General features: G+C 37.9%; 1 protein-coding gene across 1 annotated transcript in view; it reads left to right on the top strand.

Annotated features, from left to right (window-relative positions):
* PRPS2 (phosphoribosyl pyrophosphate synthetase 2) overlaps positions 1 to 19986 on the top strand; it is a 386813-nt gene that overhangs the window by 334646 nt on the left and 32181 nt on the right. Inside the window, exon 5 of the mRNA XM_053707587.1 lies at positions 14496 to 14669. Coding sequence (XP_053563562.1) covers positions 14496 to 14669 — 174 coding nt within the window. The remainder of the gene's footprint in view (positions 1 to 14495; positions 14670 to 19986) is intronic.

Below are 19986 nucleotides of genomic sequence, written 5' to 3'. Positions count from 1 at the left end.
ATTATTATGGGCTGTGTTGCAGACTTATACTCTTTGATCAGACAGTGTATCAATTTGGGAGAAAACACAGTCTCAATTGTGCTACTATATATCACATTTATGCTTGTGTCTGTCTCTGCTACAGAAAGAACCTATTTCTAATATGCATCTCGATTGAGCTTATATTTGATGTACGCTACACACATACAGCCTAAATGCCTGTGTTTTAATTATATGACAGTATTATCTCTGTGTTATCGTTGTCTTAGTGCATTATATTGGGCTGTGTTGCAGACTTTTGTCCCTCAATCAGGCAGTGTCTCAATTTGGGAGAAAACACAGTCTCAGTTAAGCCACTATAAATTACATTTATGCTTGTGTCTGTCTCCGCTACAAAAAGGACCTGTGATTCAGTCTGTTTAGGTTACTAGTATCTCTAGTGATATACTCTCGGTTCCAATTGTTTTTTTAGCAAATGCTTAGTGCAGTGTGTAAACTCTGGTCTTTAGCGCGGCCAAAGAGTGGATATAATCGGTCAATACCTATATTAGTATAACGTTAATTCTGGCTAAGTCTGGCACAACCCAGACTATTCAACAAATTAACTAAGTATAGCTATAGTATTTTTTCTGGATTACATTAGGTGCTAGGCTTTTAAAAATAGAGCGCCTAAACGCTCTCATAGACTCCTAACTAGTTTCGCCCTTCCGGGCTTTGTCAAAGGCGGCAAGCCTGTCTGATCAAAGAGTATAAGTCTGCAACACAGCCCATAATAATGCACTAGAAAAATGATAAGACAGAGACAATATTGTCTCATAATTAAAATACAGGCATTTAGGCTGTATGTGTGGAAGGTACATTAAGCATCAGCTCAATGAAGACACATATTAGAAACACAGTGAAAGTGTTGCTCTCAAAATAAAATATCACTGCCCAGAATTTCATATATCAGTAAAAGAACAATACTTGCAAAGTTCTGTTGAGAATTCCAATTTGTTTAATACTCACAAATAAGCAGAGAATACACGATACTAATTGAATAAATTTAATAACAGTCTAAGCAAAAATACTACACAGGAGTTACGTGTGAAACTTATCTCATTCTTTTACAACGTTTAATCACATAATAAATTGTGATAGTATACAATCACACAATAGTAACACTGGAATACCTAGACTGAACAATAGGTATCGATTGTCCAGAGCGAGCAGGAACGGAGTGGAACATTTCTGGCTTACATTATATATAATAGAATCATTAGAGTATCCAAATACACTTACAAATTGTGTGTGATACAAAGAGTAAATTCACACACAGTATTTGTGACCCAGCAATCTAAGTATAGCTAAGAACATATAGTACTATACAGGAGGCACAAATGTATTCACTATAGGCCACTAATATATTTTAGTCCTCCATACAGTGAATTTAGATTCCCAGATTACATGACAGTGCTAGTGACGTTTTTAATTTGTGTGTTACCCTTATTTTAAGAGCAATCTATAATAAAAGTTATATTTTATTTCAACCCGGTCTGGAAAAACCGCTTCACAGTCTAGGCTTAGAGTGCTTACAAGTGCATACTTACAGGGGATCTTTTCATTCTTGTGAGAATCTCCTTAGTTTTTTGAAATATTATTGTTTATGCATCTAGCACCATTCCCTATATAATATAAGCTGTATAAAACTACAAACATTAAGTTTGGACAAACATATAACAAACAGGGAAATAGCCCGCGTGGTGCCTTTGTTCGTGTGGTGTAACTTATGTGAAAAATGTTGGTAGAGGTACATAGAATTCACATCAAGGTCCTTTTTTTAAGGGTGCAATGTCAGATCTTTTCACCAGAGTCTCAACACTCAAAGTGAACAGTCAATCAGTCAAGAAAGACGATGCACACCTATGCTGAATCCGTCCAAATGTATTCACATAAGTAATATAGTGTAAGGGGAAAAATAAAGCTTAAAAGCCGTTATCCCTTTGTCAAATAATCAGACTCTGATAAAAAGGATCCTAAAAAAGACCCATGGTCACACGGTAGGCCCACCATAATTGATAGCAGATCCCCTAAACGCCACAAGCTGATGTCAAGGCAGTGTGTATTTTTTCCATTTTTTTAATTTCAGTGGTAATCGAACCGTGATCAGACAGAAAAATCCTTAACTTACAAGGAAATCACAGCTTTTGTCCATGGTTTAAAGGGACATAACCCCCCCCCCCCCCCAAAAAAAAAAAAAAAAAAATTTCATAGTTCAGATAGAGCATAAAATTTTAAACAACTTTCTATTTTACTTCTATTGCCAAATTTTCTTTGTATCCTTTGTTGAAAAGTAATGTGTGTGCATCTGCAGCACTTTTGCAAAAGTTATAAATTGGCAAGAGCACTAGATAGCAGTACTATTTGTCTTGTGGCGCTCTGGACATATGCACGCTACCTATCTAGTTATCGATTCAACAAAAAACATGAAAACTAAGCAAATCTGATGATAGAGCATACAATTTTAAAAAAAATTCTAATTTACTTCTGTCTGAATCACGAAGGAAAAATGTTGGATTTCATGGACCTTAAAGGGACACTCAAGTCAAAATAAACTTCATGATTCAGATACAGCATGCAATTTTAAACAACTTTCCAATTTACTTCCATTAACCAAATGTGCACAGTCTTTTTATATTTATACTTTTTGAGTCACCAGCTCTTACTGAGCATGTGCAAGAATTCACAGCATATACGTATATGCATTTGTGATTGGCTGATGACTGTCACATGATACAGGGGGAGTGGAAATAGACATAACTTTGCAATTTATTTAACAAAAATCTACTACTCATTTGAAGTTCAGACTAAGTGCTATTGCATTGTCTTCTTATCATGCATTTGTTGATTATGCAAATCTACAGTGTTGACTGGTCCTTTAAGAAAAGATTCATAGCTCCATTACACCATTTAATAGCAAACAAATGTGTATATCCATTATGTAATTGAAGCCGGCATATGTAAAAATATATATTTTTTTCATATTTTTATAAGCTTTCTACAAAAATATTTTGGTTCTGACACCGTTTGTGTGTACCTGAACATGTTTAGAATAAACCTTGTTTAATTTTTCTCTCACTTATTGAAAATGACTAACACGCATAATAAGTTCATAGGTTATCTATTGCCTGTAAAATAGAATTTTTAATACTTTTGATCGTTTTTGTGTTGATGCTTTGTAATGTTTTGTTTTTCTTGGCTGTTCTAAATTAAACCACTAGAGGTCATTGCTTTTCAGCATTAGTGTGAACTCTGGATTAGTTGTACTGTACATTCCCTAAATTAAAAAAAAAAAAAAAAGATATCTACGTTATTTAAAGAGAAAAAAATAAAGGAACATATATTATGGTGGTGGTGGGGGGGTTGATGCCTTGTAAATTTTGTAAATACAAAGTTGAATTTAGGTTTTTTTATTTGAAGACAACATTTATTTTTAAATATGTTGGTATTTAAACTTCTTGGCAGTTAATTTACAGTGAAAAAAAATAAAAAAAATAACCGCATTTGGGTTTCCTGTGCTCAGTTTTTAGCTTCCTGCACGAGCAGCAAGCAAAGATTATACAGGCTACCTCGTTTTATTGTGCTTCACAGATTTATTAAAAATTGAAGGTTTGTAACAACCTTGCATATAACAAGTTTATCAGCACCATTTTTCCAATGTTTATACACACATGTATACACATACTTATACACACCACCAGCAAAAAGATTACGATTTGCTGAAGGCTCCGATTTTATGAATAGCATTTTTTTTTTTTACCAATAAAGTATTTTTCATTAAGGTATGTAAATATTATTTTTATTTTTATTTATTTTTTTTTAGACGTAATGCTATTGTACAGTTATTTTTTTATTTTTTATTTATGTAAGAACTTACCTGATTAATTTATTTCATAGTGGCAAGAGTCCATGAGCTAGTGTCGTATGGGATATACATTCCTACCAGGAGGGGGCAAAGTTTCCCAAACCTCAAAATGCCTATAAATATACCTCCCACTTCACTCATACCTCAGTTTAACGTGTAGCCAAGAAGTGAGGTGTAAAAGGAGTAAAAAGCATACAAAAAAGAGGAACTGGAAAAAATAGTGCTTTATACAAAAAAATCATAACCAGAAAAAATAGGGTGGGTCTCATGGACTCTTGCCACTATGAAATAAATTAATTTATCAGGTATGTTGTTAAATAAATTGTTTTCTTACATGTAAGTGGCAAGAGTCCATGAGCTAGTGATGTATGGGATATAATTCCAAGATGTGGAAATCCACGAGTCACTAGAAGAGGGAGGGATAAAATAACAGCTAAATCTGCTGAGAAATGAAACCCAAAAAATGAATGAAGTTTTCTTAAAAATGTCATAAAAACTCAAATCATAGGCACTAGAATCAAACTGAGACAGCTGCCGGGAGAACCTTTCTACGAAAGACTGCTTCCAAGGAAGCAAACATATCAAAATGGTAAAATTTAGTAAAAGTATGCAAAGAAGACCAAGTTGCTGCTTTGCCAATTTGATCAACTGAAGCTTCATTCTTAAAAGCTCAAGAAGTGGCAACTGATAGTAGACTGAGCTGTAATTCTCTGAGGCGGAGACTGACCTGCCTCCAAATAAGCTTTGTGAATCAAAAGTTTCAACCAAGATGCTAAAGAAATATCAGAGGCTTTCTGACCTTTCCTGGGACCAGACAAATAACAAATAGACTAGAAGTATTTCTGAAAACTTTAGTAGCCTCTACATAATATTTCAAAGCTCTTACCACATCCAAAGAATGTAAAGATCTTTCAAGAGTATTCTTAGGATTAGGACACAAGGAAGGAACAACAATTTCCCTATTGATGTTGTTAGAATTCACAATTGTAGGTAAAATTTTTGATAAAGTCAGCAAAACTGCCTTATCCTGATGGAAAATCAGATAGAGACTCACGAGAGCAGACAATTCGGAAACTATTCTAGCAGAAGAGAGAGCCAAAAGAAATAACACTTTCCAAAAAAGTAATTTAATATCCAAAGAATGCATAGGCTGAAAAGGAGGAGCCTGCAAAATCTTCAAATCAAAGCATGAACAAAACAATGAATGTCAGGAAGTTTAGCAATCTTTCTATGAAATAAGACAGAGCATAGATTTGTCCTTTCAAAGTATTTGCAGACAAAACCCTTATCCAAACCATCCTGAACAAACCGTAAAATCCTGGGAATTCTGAAAGAATGCCAGGAATAATTATGAGTGGAACACCATGAAATCTAGGTTTTGCAAACCCGATGATAAATTTTCCTTGAAACAGACTTACGAGCCTGTATCATAGTGCTAATCCCTGAATCAGAGAAACTTCTATCACTAAGCCTTTAATTTCCATGCCTTCCAATTTAGATATTTGAGATCCTGATGGAAAAACGGTCCTTGAGACAGAAGACTTAACGGAAGTGGCCAAGGCTGGCAGCTGGACATCCGGACAAGAACCGCATACCAAAACCTGTAAGGCCATGCTGGTGCTATCAGAAACACATGAGATTGTTCCATTATGATCTTGGAGATCACCTTTGGAAGAAGAACCAGAGGCAGAAAAAATATAAGCAGATTGGTAAAGCCAAGGAACTGTTAAGTCATCCACCATCTCCGCCTGAGGATCCCTGGACCTGGAAAGGTATCTGGGAAGCTTCTTGTTTAGATGGGATGCCATCAGATCTATTTCTGTAAGTCCCCACATCTGTACAAGATAAAAAAAACACATCTGGATGGAGACCACTCCCCCCGGTTGTGAAGTCTGACGGCTGAGATAATCTGCTTCCCAATTGTCTACACCTGGGATATGAATCACAAAAATTAGACGAGTTGGATTCCGCCCAAGAAAGTATCAGAGATACTTATTTCAATGCTGAAGGACTGCAAGTCCCTCCTTGATGATTGACATATGCCACTGTTCTGGTATTGTCTGTCTGAAAACTAATGTAAAGTTCTCTCTTCAATAGTGGCCATGCCTGAAGAGCTCTGAAAATAGCAGGGAGTTCTAAAATATTGATTACTAACCTCGCCTCTTGAGGTTTTCAAACTCCTTGTGCTGTCAGAGACCCCCAGACAGCTCCCCAACTTGTAAGACTTCCATCTGTTGTGATCACAGTCCAGATAGGACAAACAAATGAGGCCCCTTGAACAATAAGGTGATGGTCTAACCACCAAGTCAGAGAGAGTTCTGTTGGGATTTAAGTATATCAGTTGTGATATCGGAGTATAATCCCTGCACCATTGGTGCAACATGCAAAGCTGTAGAGGTCTCATATGAAAACGAGCAAAGGGGATCACGTCCGATGCTGCAGTCATGAGACCTAAAACTTCCATGCACATAACCACTTAAGGGATTGATAGAGACTGAAGGTTTAGACAGGCTAAAACTATTTTTATTTGTCTCTTGTCAGTCAGAGAAAGTCATGAACACTGAATCTATCTGGAAACCTAAAATGGTGACCCTTGTCTAAGGAATCAAACTCTTTAGTAAATTAACACTCCAGCCATGACTTTGAAGAAACCACACTAGTCGTTTCATGTGAGATTCGGCTAAATGAAACAATTGAGCTAGTACCAAGATATCGTCCAAATAATGAAATACCGCAATACACTCCTCTCTGGTTACACATAGAAGGGTACCGAGAACCTTTGAGAAGATCCTCTGAGCTGTTGCTAGGCCAAATGGAAGAGCGAAAAATTGGTAATGTTTGTCTAGAAAAGAGAATCTCAGAAAACAATAGTGGTCTGGATGAATCGAAACAGAGACTGTTGAAATAATTTCAGTCTGCCCCCCCACCAGTTGAACTGGCTTGAGGGCCGCACCTTAATGCAGTCTTAGGGGCTCGATTAGAAATAGAAAAGAGGGCGCCACATAGCGTAATATTGTTGACTCAAAGCCAAAATAGGAGATTGATGTTAAGGCTTACCAGAGGTAATTGCACCGTATTGTAACCGGTTCTGACAGGCAGGCTAACACTTTCAGTGGCTAGCACACTGGGTGGCCTCCGGCAGGCTGTACACAGGTGATATTCAGCGTTTCTTTGATTGACGTCTGTGCGGCTGATGACTGAGACACTGCGGTGGAGCAGATACTTTGAAACCTTTACCAGGAAGGCTCAAAAAGGAGAACAAAGGAAAACAAATGGACAACTTCCGTATATTTAAAATCAATAAGTTTTAATCCATACAAACTGCTACGCGTTTCTAGACCATAAACCGGTCTTTTCTTCAGGCATACAAACAATGGATACAAATTCTTTAAAAATATCTACCTTATATACAATTAAAAAACGGAAGTTGTCAAAAAAAAAGGTAGAAACGCTGAATATCACCTGTGTACAGCCTGCCGGAGGCCACCCAGTGTGCTAGCCACTGAAAGTGTTAGCCTGCCTGTCAGCACCGGTTACAATACGGTGCAATTACCTCTGGTAAGCCTTAACATCAATCTCCTATTTTGGCTTTGAGTCAACAATATTACGCTATGTGGCGCCCTCTTTTCTATTTCTAATTTTACAGATACCTTCTTCCCGAAGACCAGAGGAGCCTTGCCGCCAGCACATTTGTTTGCTCCAAAAGACACAGCACCATTTCCTCATATGGACAAGTATGGTTTGCTCGGTAGCTATGAAAGTATTTCTGACGGAGGTCAGAAAATCAAAGATTTTGAATACTTGCCGAGCACTTCTGTCCATTCCTCGGCCATCAGTGGCTCAGTGTATGGAGGTAATCGGATTAATGGTAGCGGCAATGGACATTGTTCCGTTTGCTCGCTTTCATCTCAGACCACTGCAACTGTGCATGCTCGGTCAGTGGAATGGGGATTATGCGGATTTATCTCCAAAGATAATTCTGGATCAAGAGACCAGAAACTCTCTTCTTTGGTGGTTGTCGCCAGATCATCTGTCCCAGGGGACTTGTTTCCGCAGACCCTCGTGGGTGATAGTGACAACAGATGCCAGCCTTCTGGGATGGGGTGCAGTTTGGAACTCCCTGAAGGCTCAGGGTGTTTGGACTCAGGTGGAGTCTCTACTTCCAATCAATATTCTGGAACTGAGAGCAATATTCAATGCGCTTCAGGCGTGGCCTCAGTTGTCTTCGGCCAAATTCATCAGATTCCAGTCGGATAACATAACGACTGTGGCATATGTCAATCATCAGGGGGGAACAAGGAGTTCCTTAGCGATGATAGAAGTATCCAAGATAATCAGTTGGGCAGAGGCCAACTCTTGTCATCTGTCAGCGATCTACATCCCAGGGGTAGAGAACTGGGAAGCAGATTTTCTAAGTCGACAGACTTTTCATCCGGGGGAGTGGGAACTTCACCCGGAGGTATTTGCCTCATTTATTCTCAGATGGGGCAGAATTGGATTTGATGGCATCTCGTCAGAATGCCAAGCTTCCAAGATACGGATCCCGGTCAAGGGATTCTCAGGCCGAACTTGGCTGTACCTTGGTTGTTCAGCCTAGCTTATGTGTTTCCACCGTTTCCTCTCCTCCCACGCGTGATTGCTCGAATCAAACAGGAGAGAGCTTCAGTGATCCTGATAGCGCCTGCGTGGCTACGCAGGACTTGGTATGCGGATCTAGTGGACATGTCCTCTCTGCGACCATGGAAACTTCCGTTGAGACAGGACCTTCTCATTCAAGGTCCTTTCCAACATCCAAATCTAATTTCTCTGCTACTGACTGCGTGGAGATTTAACGCTTGATTTTATCGAAGCGAGGATCCTCTGATTCAGTTATCAATACTTTGATTCAGGCCTGAAAGCCTGTCACTAGAAAAATATATCATAAGATATGGCATAAATATCTTTTTGGTGTGAATCCAAGGGTTACTCATGGAGTAAAGTTAGGATTTTGTCTTTTCTCCAAGAAGGATTGGAGAAAGGGTTATCAGCAAGTTCCTTAAAGGGACAAATTTCAGCTTTGTCAATTCTGTTTCACAAACGTTTGGCAAATGTACCAGATGTTCAGTCTTTTTGTCAGGCTCTATCTAGAATTAAGCCTTTATTTAGACCTATTACTCCTCCCTGGAGTTTGAATTTAGTTCTTCGAGTTCTGCAAGGGGTTCCGTGTGAACCTATGCATTCCATAGATATTAAGCTATTATCTTGGAAAGTTCTGTTTTTGGTTGCTATTTCTTCTGCTCAAAGAGTTTCTGAGCTTTCAGCATTACAGTGTTATTCGCCTTATCTCATATTTCATTCTGATAAGGTGATTTTATGTACCAAGCCTGGGTTCCTTCCTAAGGTTGTTTCGAATAAGAATATTTATCAGGAAATTGTTGTTCCTTCCTTGTGTCCTAATCCTTATTCTAAGAAGGAGCGTCTGTTACATAACTTGGACGTGGTCCATGCCTTAAAGTTTTACTTACAGGCAACTAAGGATTTCCGTCAATCATCTTCATTATTCATTGTTTATTCTGGAAAGCGTAGGGGTCAGAAAGCTACGGCTACCTCTTTCTTTTTGGCTGAGAAGTATCCTCCACCTGGCATATGAGACTGCTGGACAGCAGCCTCCTGAAAGAATTACGGCTCATTCTTCTAGGACTGTGGCTTCCACATGGGCTTTTATAAACGATGCATCTGTGGAACAGATTTGTAAGGCTGCGACTTGGTCGTCCCTTCACACTTTTTACAAATTTTACAAATTTGATACTTTTGCTTCTTCTGAGGCTATCTTTGGGAGAAAGGTTCTTCAAGCAGTGGTGCCTTCCGTTTAGGTTCCTGTCTTGTCCCTCCCTTTCATCCGTATCCTATTGCTTTGGTATTGGTTTCCCACAAGTAAGGATGAAATCCGTGGACTCGTCATATCTTTGTAAAAGACAACTAAATTTATGCTTACCTGATAAATTACTTTCTTTTACGATATGACGAGTCCACGGCCCACCCTGTTCTTTTTAAGACAGGTTTTTCTTTATATTTTTTGTAAACTTCAGTCACCTCTGAACCTTTTTAGCCTTTCCTTTTTCTCTTCCTATACCTTCGGCCGAATGACTGAGGGTGGAGGGGAAGGGGAGGGGCTATATATACATCTCTGCTGTGGTGCTCTTTGCCACTTCCTGTTAGCAGGAGGTTAATATCCCACAAATAAGGATGAAATCCGTGGACTCGTTCATATCGTAAAAGAAAGTAATTTATCAGGTAAGCATAAATTTAGTTTTTTTGAAAGGCTTGGATTTATTCCAATTTGGAGATGGTCTCCAGTTAGAGCCAGAGGCCTTAGGGGAAGGAGAGGTTTTTTGTTCTCTATTCTGACGAAAGGAACGAAAACGATGGGGAGCTTTAAATTTACCATTAGATTTCTTATCTTGGGGCAGAAAAGCTCCCTTTCCCCCGGTGAAAGTGGAGATAATAGAATCCAATTGAAAACCTAATAAGTTCTAAAATGATAAAGATAGTAATCTAGATTTAGACACCATATCAGCATTCCAAGATTTAAGCCATACAACTCTTCTAGTAAGAATAGCTAAAGACATAGATTTATTATCAATCTTTATGATATCAAATATAGCATCACAAATAAAATGATTAGCATGTTAAAGTTAAAGAACAATGTTAGATAATTCAGGATCTATTAACTGTGGAGCTAAACTGTCCAACCAAAAATTTGAAAGCCGCAGCCATAGAAATGACAGGTCTAAGAATATAGCCAGTATGTAAATATGCTTTTCCAAGTTAAGATTTAATCTTCCTATCTAAAGGATACTTAAAAGAAGTACCATCTTCCATAGGAATAGTAGTACGTTTGGCCAAAGTAGAAATAGGGACTTTTTTCCAAAACACTAAATTAGCCCCAGGTAAATTATATAACTTTTTAAACCTAGAAGAAGGTTTAAAAGAAGCACCAAGTTTAGACCATTCCTTAGTAATCATATGAGAGAGAGCATCTGGAATAGGAAAAACTTCAGGAGTAACCTCAGATGTTTTACAAACAGAATTCAAACATTTCTTGTTATCAAGAGGACTAGATTCTTATACCCAAAGTAAGCAATACTTCCTTTAATAAAGAACGAATATATTTAATCTTAAAAAGAGGTTGATTTATCAATTTCAGACTCTGAAGTAGGATCCTCTGAGCCAGAGAAATCCTAATCAGCAGAAGATACTTCAGTATGCTGACGATCAATACAGGCTTCATCAGATTTATGAGCAGTAAGGAGAGACCTTTTATGTTTATTTGAAGGTGGAATAGTTGTCATATCCTTCTCTATGGCGGCAACAATATAATCTTTAATATCTAAAGGAATGTCATGTACATTAGACTGTGAATGTTTAACAGTAGATGCATTTGTACTTATAGAAGCATTATCAGCATGTAAAAGCTTTTCATAACAAGTGCCACATATTTGAGCTGAAGAAGTAAGATCAGCTAATTTACAACATACACACTTAGCTTTGGTAGAATTGTGTTCATGAAGCTTAGTTCCTACAGTAACATCAGAGGCAGGATCAGATATTGCAAAATTTAACAAAAAAGAAAAAGTAACATTTTAAACAAAATTATCCAATTTCCTCAAATAGCAGTTTCAGGAATAGGAAAAAAAGTTTATAATGTTTTTATACAAAAGTAAAATCAAAAGCAAGCAACCTAGCCCTCAAAGATCAAAAGAGAGAGAGACTTATAAAACAAATTTATGGTGCCAAAAACGGCGCAAATGCAGAGCAAAAAAACTTTTGTACCACAGATAATTGACCCGACTCGTGTCAAGAAATGACATGAATCGTGTCATGCTGCCCACCAGAGGCAAGCTGGGATGGACAGGGGCAAATATGTACGCCCCTGGCCGCCCTTGCTTGAAAATCTTTGCGCCAAAAATGTTGCAATAAAAGGTAACATTTTGCATCATCACAAGCCTAAGATCGCAACATTTTTGAAAAAAAATAGACTTCAAGTAAAAATAACTGGAACCCCAGGTAAGCCTAAAACTCACATAAACATAATTCCCAAGCTGAAACTGTTTTGACTGCAAATGGAAATACACAGACCAGACTCATGGCAAATATATACAATATACATTAAAAACTTTATAAGATAAAGTGCCAAATATATCTGAGAGTGTCTTAAAAGATGATATATACTTACCAGAAGACACCCATCCACATATAACAGACAGCCAAACCAGTACTGAAACATATCAGCAGAGGTAATGGCAGAGAAGTATAATGTTGATCTGTAAAGGGAGGCAGAGATTAATCTCTGCGACTGATTACAGAGAGCCTTAGAATAGATTTCCCATAGGTGAAAACATGGCATTGTTAGGCAATACTATCAAAGAAGATGGATCCGACACTTTCTGTTGCAATAAAATCAAATTCTTTATTCAATCCATATTGGTTAAGATAAAGGATACAGCAATTCCTGAGAACTGGCGTTCACGGGCGTAGCACTGACAGGCTTACGCGTTTCGGAAAGACATCCGTAGTCACAACCTGTAGTGCTAAACCCCACACCTGCTTAAAAACTAAATAAACAAATATGATAGGTTAAAACAAAAAATCCGACTCTAACCAATCAGGAAAACAGAATACAATCCATCCCCTAAAGGTGTAAGATACTAACACGCCACTCAAATAGTTGGTCTTGGTCTTGGTTATAATGCAAAGTAACTAATTAATAATATTGTTCTGTAAAATCAGAAGTCTAAAGTATACAGTAAGAATTATTTAGACATTAACAAAAGTAAAACAAATTTGATCACATTCAAGTCGTGGATAGGACGATATATAAACCAGATTATACTGTACCAAAAGCAACAGATGCAATAAAATATTATGTAATGTTCAATCCATGACAAATCATTTGCCTTAGGCTCAAACAGCTCCAATGTAAATATGGGTTTTAAAGATACACCATCTCTCATTCCACAAACATGAAAAGTTAGGTTCAACGCGCAATACTCCACATCCCTCAGACAAACACTGTGCTTTGAGAGGAACTGGGCTTCAATATGCTTAGAAGCGCCTATCAAAGAAGAAAATCAAGCACAACTTACTTCACCACCTCCATGAGAGGCAAAGTTTGTAAATCTAAGGTATGTGGGAGGTGTATTTATAGGCGATTTTAGGTTTTGGAAACTTTGCCCCTGGTAGGAATGTATATCCCATATGTCACTAGCTCATGGACTCTTGCACTTACATGAAAGAAAACTACAGTATAGTGAATATATGAACTGTGAAACCAAAAAAAAAAAAAAAAAAAAGAGTATAACTCACTTTATTGCGATATTTGCAGTTGTCTGGTACCAAAGCCGCAATATATATACAAAGTATGCCTGTACCTGTAAAACATAAGCTGTGAGTGATATCAGCACTTGGCTTACATCAGGTTGAAGACGTATTGAAGTTCAAAGTTCTTTTTTTTTTTTTTTGGTTAGAATCTACTTGTACCCAGTGCTATAGAATTTGGTGGTGCTTTCATAAAAAAATCAATAGCATTAGTCATTATTTGGTACATACACACCTTGCACTATACATAACAAATTTTAATAGGAAAAAAAAGTTTAATCATAAAACATTACATACATTTTAAAACTACAAAAAAATGTGACAGTGTATTTGTGCTTCCGTTCCTGTCCATGCTTACAGGGCTCGCTTTATCAAGCCCTTCACCTCCCTATGACTGCAGGTTCTCAAAAGAAAACCTGCAGTCACCTCCTCTTCACCTCTTAGGTAGAGAATTTCAATCTCCCCGGTCTCAGCCGTGTGTGTGTGGGCAGGGGGCAGTATTGTACGCAAGCGCAAAATATGCTTTTGTGTGTAATGTTTTTTTCCGCCAGCGGAATGCTGCCCGCCAGAGGCGAGCTGGGACGGACAGGGGCAAATATGTACGCCCCTGGCCGCCCTTGTTGGATAAATCTAGCCCTTAGTGTGACAAATAATTAAAATATTTGCTTATGTTTGGATAAATGCAAAATTGTGTTTGCTTTGAGAAAATGTTTTGAGACCTGACATATAACACATCAAATACTGCCAGCTACAATATAGAAAAACCCCTTATTTGAATGGTAGGGCACCTATTTTTAGTAATAAGGTGTCTTAAAGGACCATTATAGTCAAGAATTTAAATGCTCAAATCTGTTAGAGCATGTACTTTTGTGACTATTGACACTGGTCTACTGTGTATTTAACCCAGCAAAGGTGTTAAACACACAGATGTTCCGCTTGGGAGCCTCGGTGTATTGCTGATTCCCAAGCTGAACCTGCCGCTGATCCAATCAGCAGCGGTAGTCGCTGATTTCAGTTGTGCAACTAGCACTGTTGATTGACACAGTAGAGCAGGGTCGATAGTCGAAAAATTACATGCTTTAATCCGTTAGAGCATTTTTTAACTATATTGGCCCTTTTAAAATATTACTACCTCAACAAAGAAATATATTGACTTGCTAGAGTTCCATAATATTACAAGTGTGTGTTTGTTGCCTTCATATTCTATATCTAACATCCTGTTGTTTTACTAGAATATATTTTTACCTTTCTGCAGAGTCACATCTATTGCTGATCGGCTTAATGTTGAGTTTGCACTTATCCACAAAGAACGAAAAAAAGCCAATGAAGTTGATAGAATGGTGTTGGTTGGAGATGTGAAGGACCGTGTTGCTATCCTAGTAGATGACATGGCTGATACATGTGGAACCATTTGCCATGCAGCAGATAAGTAAGTTGTGCATTATCTCAAAGGAATGATTAATAGATAGCTATATAGATATCAATGATATAGATTATAGATAGCAATAGATAAGTGAGAGTGACAGGTATGTAGATATAAAAAGATTTATTTTCATGAAGGTGGTGAGAGTCAATTACACCTTGGAATTATACTCCTTGCCACTAAAAGAAGGCAAAGATTCCAAAACTCCCAAAGCCATTAAAACACCTTCCACCTTACTGGAACCAGTCTTGTGTTTGCCTTCGCAGCAGGAATGTGAAGATTCAATGTGCTCAAGGTGTTTGTGGAAAGGGTTGTCAGACCGATTTGAGGCCCTGTGAGCTACATTCTGGACAGAGGGATGTCGTTGCAGTATGGGTAGTGGCACAAGAACACCCTATGAGAGTCAGTCGCAGGTCTGCCACAGGTGCTGGTCCCTAGATGACTCCTTTCGGTTCAACGTTATTTTCCATATACAGTGTATATGTGTGCGTGTGTATGTATATATGTGGATATATATATGTGTGTGGATATATATATATATATATATGTGTTTGTGTATGTATATATATGTGTGTGTGTGTATATATATATATATATATATATATATATATATATATATATATACATATACATACATACATACATACATACATACATACATACATTCCAAGTTAAGGACAGCACAATCTTACTTGTTCCAACTGCCAAGGTGCACTACAAACCATAATGCATTTTCTTTCCAAGAACGTAGGAACTCACTGGTCTTATGAAAAAATTCATTTATTAATCCATAGAAAAAAAGTTACATATACATGACGTTTCAGTACATTCCTGTACCTTTATCAAATGTAGCAAAGATGAAATATTAAAACTTCCTAACTAACTTACCTATATCCTCCACCTAAATACCCTTGGTATACACAGCATGCCGCCCCATTTCCGTGAAAGAAGTCTGCGTCTGACGTCATCAAGGCGCGCTAGACTGTGCGCCACGTGAAACAGCAGTGCCGAGATCGCCATGGCAACATATATACAATGCACGGTCCGTGCGGCAATGCTAGTGTAATTTATCATTTCAGATGTACAACTACGCTTAATATATATTATGTCAAACACATCTCAATCCTTATTACACCTGAGCAAAAATACCCATATGCATGTAATATTAGATACAACACTTATAAAACAGCGCAGTAGCAATAAGAAATGATTAATTAAAAAAACTATAAAAACTAACTATGTACATAGGTGTATCATAACAATATTACTATCAACCCAATACAATGTAATAGATCTGTGAATGGTTATTTGTCATAACATCGGAAAACAGTATCTAATTACATATATTGTTTAATCTACTAGCTTACATTCATGCCTGATTATCGTATGGTAGAAACATAGGAACCAAAGTGAGAGCCATTGTAATCCACGTTAGAGTCCATATAATCAGCTGAGAGTTACGAGATAAATATGGTTGTAAGTGTATTATTCCACAGATGTATGACACTTCAGTAAAAAGAACTAAAATCCAGAGAGGTATTAAGGCCATTAGGGATAATAGTATTCAACCTATAGATCCACTTGGTTTCACATTGAAGCAGGAGATTTCCTCTATCACCACCCCTTAACAGGGGGGGTATGTGATCTATAAGCATTGTGCGTAAGCTGGAAACCGCATGTTTGTGTTGAAGGCAGTGCCTTGCTACTGGCTCGTCAGATTCACCAGTGTGAAGGGCCTCGCGTATCGCACAACGGTGGTTCGCCATGCGTACACGAAAAGTTGTTACGGTTTTACCGATATAGATACTGGAGCATGGGCAAATGATCATATACACTACATATGTGCTGGTGCATGTTAAACGATGCCTGATGTCGAACCTATAATTGTTATGAGGGTGCTTTCCAGGGTGCTATATATATGTGTGTGTGTGTATGTATATATATATATATATATATATATATATATATATATATATATATATATATATATATATATATATATATATATATATAGGAACACTAGTAAACAACGGCTCAAGTGCATGCATATATTTAAAGTGAATAACACAGACCATATAAATAAACACCTTATATATACTTAGAAATTTAAAACGGGATACGTTGAATGCATAATCCCTAAGATTGAACATAAAAAAAAAAAAAAAAAATCAAACTCAACTTGGGATAAATTTCTAAGTATATATAAGGTGTTTATTTATATGGTCTGTGTTATTCACTTTAAATATATGCATGCACTTGAGCCGTTGTTTATTAGTGTCTCTATGGCAACGGTTGTCATAACAATGTACACATACACTCACACAGTTTGACACAAGAAATTGAGTGTATTAATAATGCTAATTGTTTAGGCACTGATCACTCTACACCCACACAAAGTGTGTATAACCTGGAAGCTAATCAGGTTTTTTCTGACATTTGTTGTTCAAGTATAAAATCCGTAATTTGGGTATAAACCGGAAGTGACGTTTTTAAACTTCCGGTATTAGCCATGACGGTGGAACGCATTATGCGTTCCACTGCCGATAATTTCACCGCGAAAGCTGGGGGAGATGTGAGGTTTGTGATTGGTACACTTGGTTTGTAAAACACTATAAAATGTTTGATTGTTATCACTGTTGTATGCTGATGATGGGGTTATAATACCCCGAAAACGTTCCACATTAAAAGTTTGACAAAAGACCTGTGAGTGCAAACGTTTGTTCCTGTATTTTGCCATATCTTTGCACCCAGGCTGTCGGCAGTTGGTGGGTTAAGCTGGAAGATGTATATTATGTTCGTATGACCAGACGACAACCCCCACTTTTGACCAGTTGATCCTGCATCTCTAACCTCTTTTGTGATTACCATTGTTTGTGCCATTACTCTTCTCCAAAATCTCCAAAACAAATTTACCTTACAGTTAAGTGAACTGGGACTTTACCATCTCCTAACTACATTTTGGGAAGTGCCTTCTCTTCTTTGATTTTCAGCTACCTGTGTTGGGACTTTACCATTGTCTTTACCATTGCTTTTCAGTAACATTCCTCCACAGTAACACAATGTCACAACTAGTGCAGGATGGGAGCTCCCCCTCTGAATTGGATATCCAAGTGGAAGACATGACTACTCAGGCCATGGCTGCACAGACAGGTACCGCTTCATATACTACAGATGATGCAAACCGGATCCTATTTGCACCCATCTCTAAATCAGTGGGTGAGACTCCTGTCAACTTGTATTATAGTTTGCTTAAATTAAAGAAAAGGGAAGTAGATCTAGCGCTACATGGGAGCTATTTATCTGACTATTACAGGATAGGCCATATACCTAGGGGTTTTAGAGTGCACAATATACCCACAATTGGAAGAGATAACCCTGAATTCAGAAAAAAATGGTGTTTCATATTGAACAAATGTTCCCTTGACCTTATATTATTAGTCATAGAGGAGGTTACCATTATTCTAGGTAAAGTAAGGGTGGAGATACAAACATTTGAATCAGTACACAACACCACTCTCATTAATGACTCTCAGGAGAATTGGTTACCTAAGTTAAAAACTCAAATAGACAAATATCAGAGTGATTTAATCATTTTCAAAAATAGAAAATTAGAGACAGTGAACAATGATTATATACAGGGCAAAGTCTATAAGTGGCTCACTACCACTACTAGCCAACAACCTAGGAGGAGACAAAGAAATAGGAGAGTACACTTTGACACCATAGATACCAGTGGGGGGGATTCCACTGATACGGATAGGAACTCATCAGGCACACCTTTCACCCCTCCCAGTACATTTAGACAACGTAACCAATACCCTCAATATGAGCCAAGATCACAATCTACACCGACACATTTTTTAGCGGTGACTACACGATCACGGGGAGGGGGAGACACAACAGACCCCACATTAGGAGGGCGGGGCATCAGACACAGGCCCCCAAGACGTCCACGCCAGAGGACATAATTATCAACCTTAGTACACACACACTCACGACTAGTGAGCATGAAGTACTCAATAAAGGCCTTTCTTTTGTCCCAAGTGCACCCGTTTCTGATTTTGATTTGAAGTTTGATCTATATAAACTCAGTAGATCCCTTAAAATTAAGGAATTCTTCCAGAATAAAGAAACTACTTGTACTAAAACTCAGGTTGAACTCAAATGTAAGTTACCAACCACTTTTGAGCCTGTTAATTGTAGCTCTAGTACTAAAACTTTTCTAAGATTGGTCTCTCAAGACCTTGATACTGAGAAAACAGAAACACTGTGGAAACACAATCTATCTAGGGACGAACAGAGGGCTATTCAAACCCTTCAAGCTGACTCCTCTATTGTAATTAGGCCCGCCGATAAGGGCGGGGCCATAGTGTTACTCAACTATACTGATTATAGAACTGACATTTTGGACCAGCTGTCCGACGCAAACACATACAAATCATTAACCAATGATCCCACTAACACTTACAAAACACAATTAGATACCCTTCTAGCATTGAGATTTGAACAGGGTTTTCTATCAGAACATATTTTGGAATTTTGTACTACCAAATTTCCCAGAGTACCTATTCTGTACTCTATCCCCAAAATCCACAAAACCTTGGACCATCCACCGGGTCGTCCGATAGTTTCGGCACGTGAGTCATTAACTCAGCCTGTAGCCCAGTATGTGGATGTGTTACTTCAACCGGTGGTTAAGGGGATACGTTCCTATATCATGGACACCAATGATTTCATTAGGAAGATACGGTCTGTTGACATCCAGCATGACGATTTACTCGTGAGTCTGGATGTCAACAGTCTGTACACTATTATACCTCATCACGAGGGACTAAAGGCAGTACAAGAACACCTTATAGACAACCCTAGGTATGATGGTCCCCCGATAGAATATCTATCTTCTCTGATTGAATATTGTTTATTTAAAAACTATTTCAGATTTGAAAAGAAATTCTATCTGCAGGTGGCCGGTACTGCCATGGGTTCCTCCATGGCCCCTGCCTACGCCAACATATATATGTCACAATTTGAGAACATGTATTTATGGTCTCATACTGACACATCTATTATTTGTTATTACAGATATATAGATGACATTTTTTGGTATGGCGGGGGGGGCATGGAGGGACTCCAGGCTTGGTACAATTTTTACAATAACTGTACAGATAATGTAAAATTTAAAATGACAGTGGATGAACAATCCATCAATTTTTTGGATCTGACAGTCTTTAAAGACACAGATAAACTGGGGACCACGTTGTACCATAAGCCCACAGATCGTAATTCGTTACTTAGGGCAGACAGCTGTCATCCCCCCGCACTT

This window comes from Bombina bombina, chromosome 3 (assembly GCF_027579735.1).
Source record: "Bombina bombina isolate aBomBom1 chromosome 3, aBomBom1.pri, whole genome shotgun sequence".
Lineage (NCBI taxonomy): Eukaryota > Metazoa > Chordata > Amphibia > Anura > Bombinatoridae > Bombina > Bombina bombina.
Note: the sequence above shows the minus strand (reverse complement) of the source record. Positions and strands in the feature narration are given on the sequence as shown.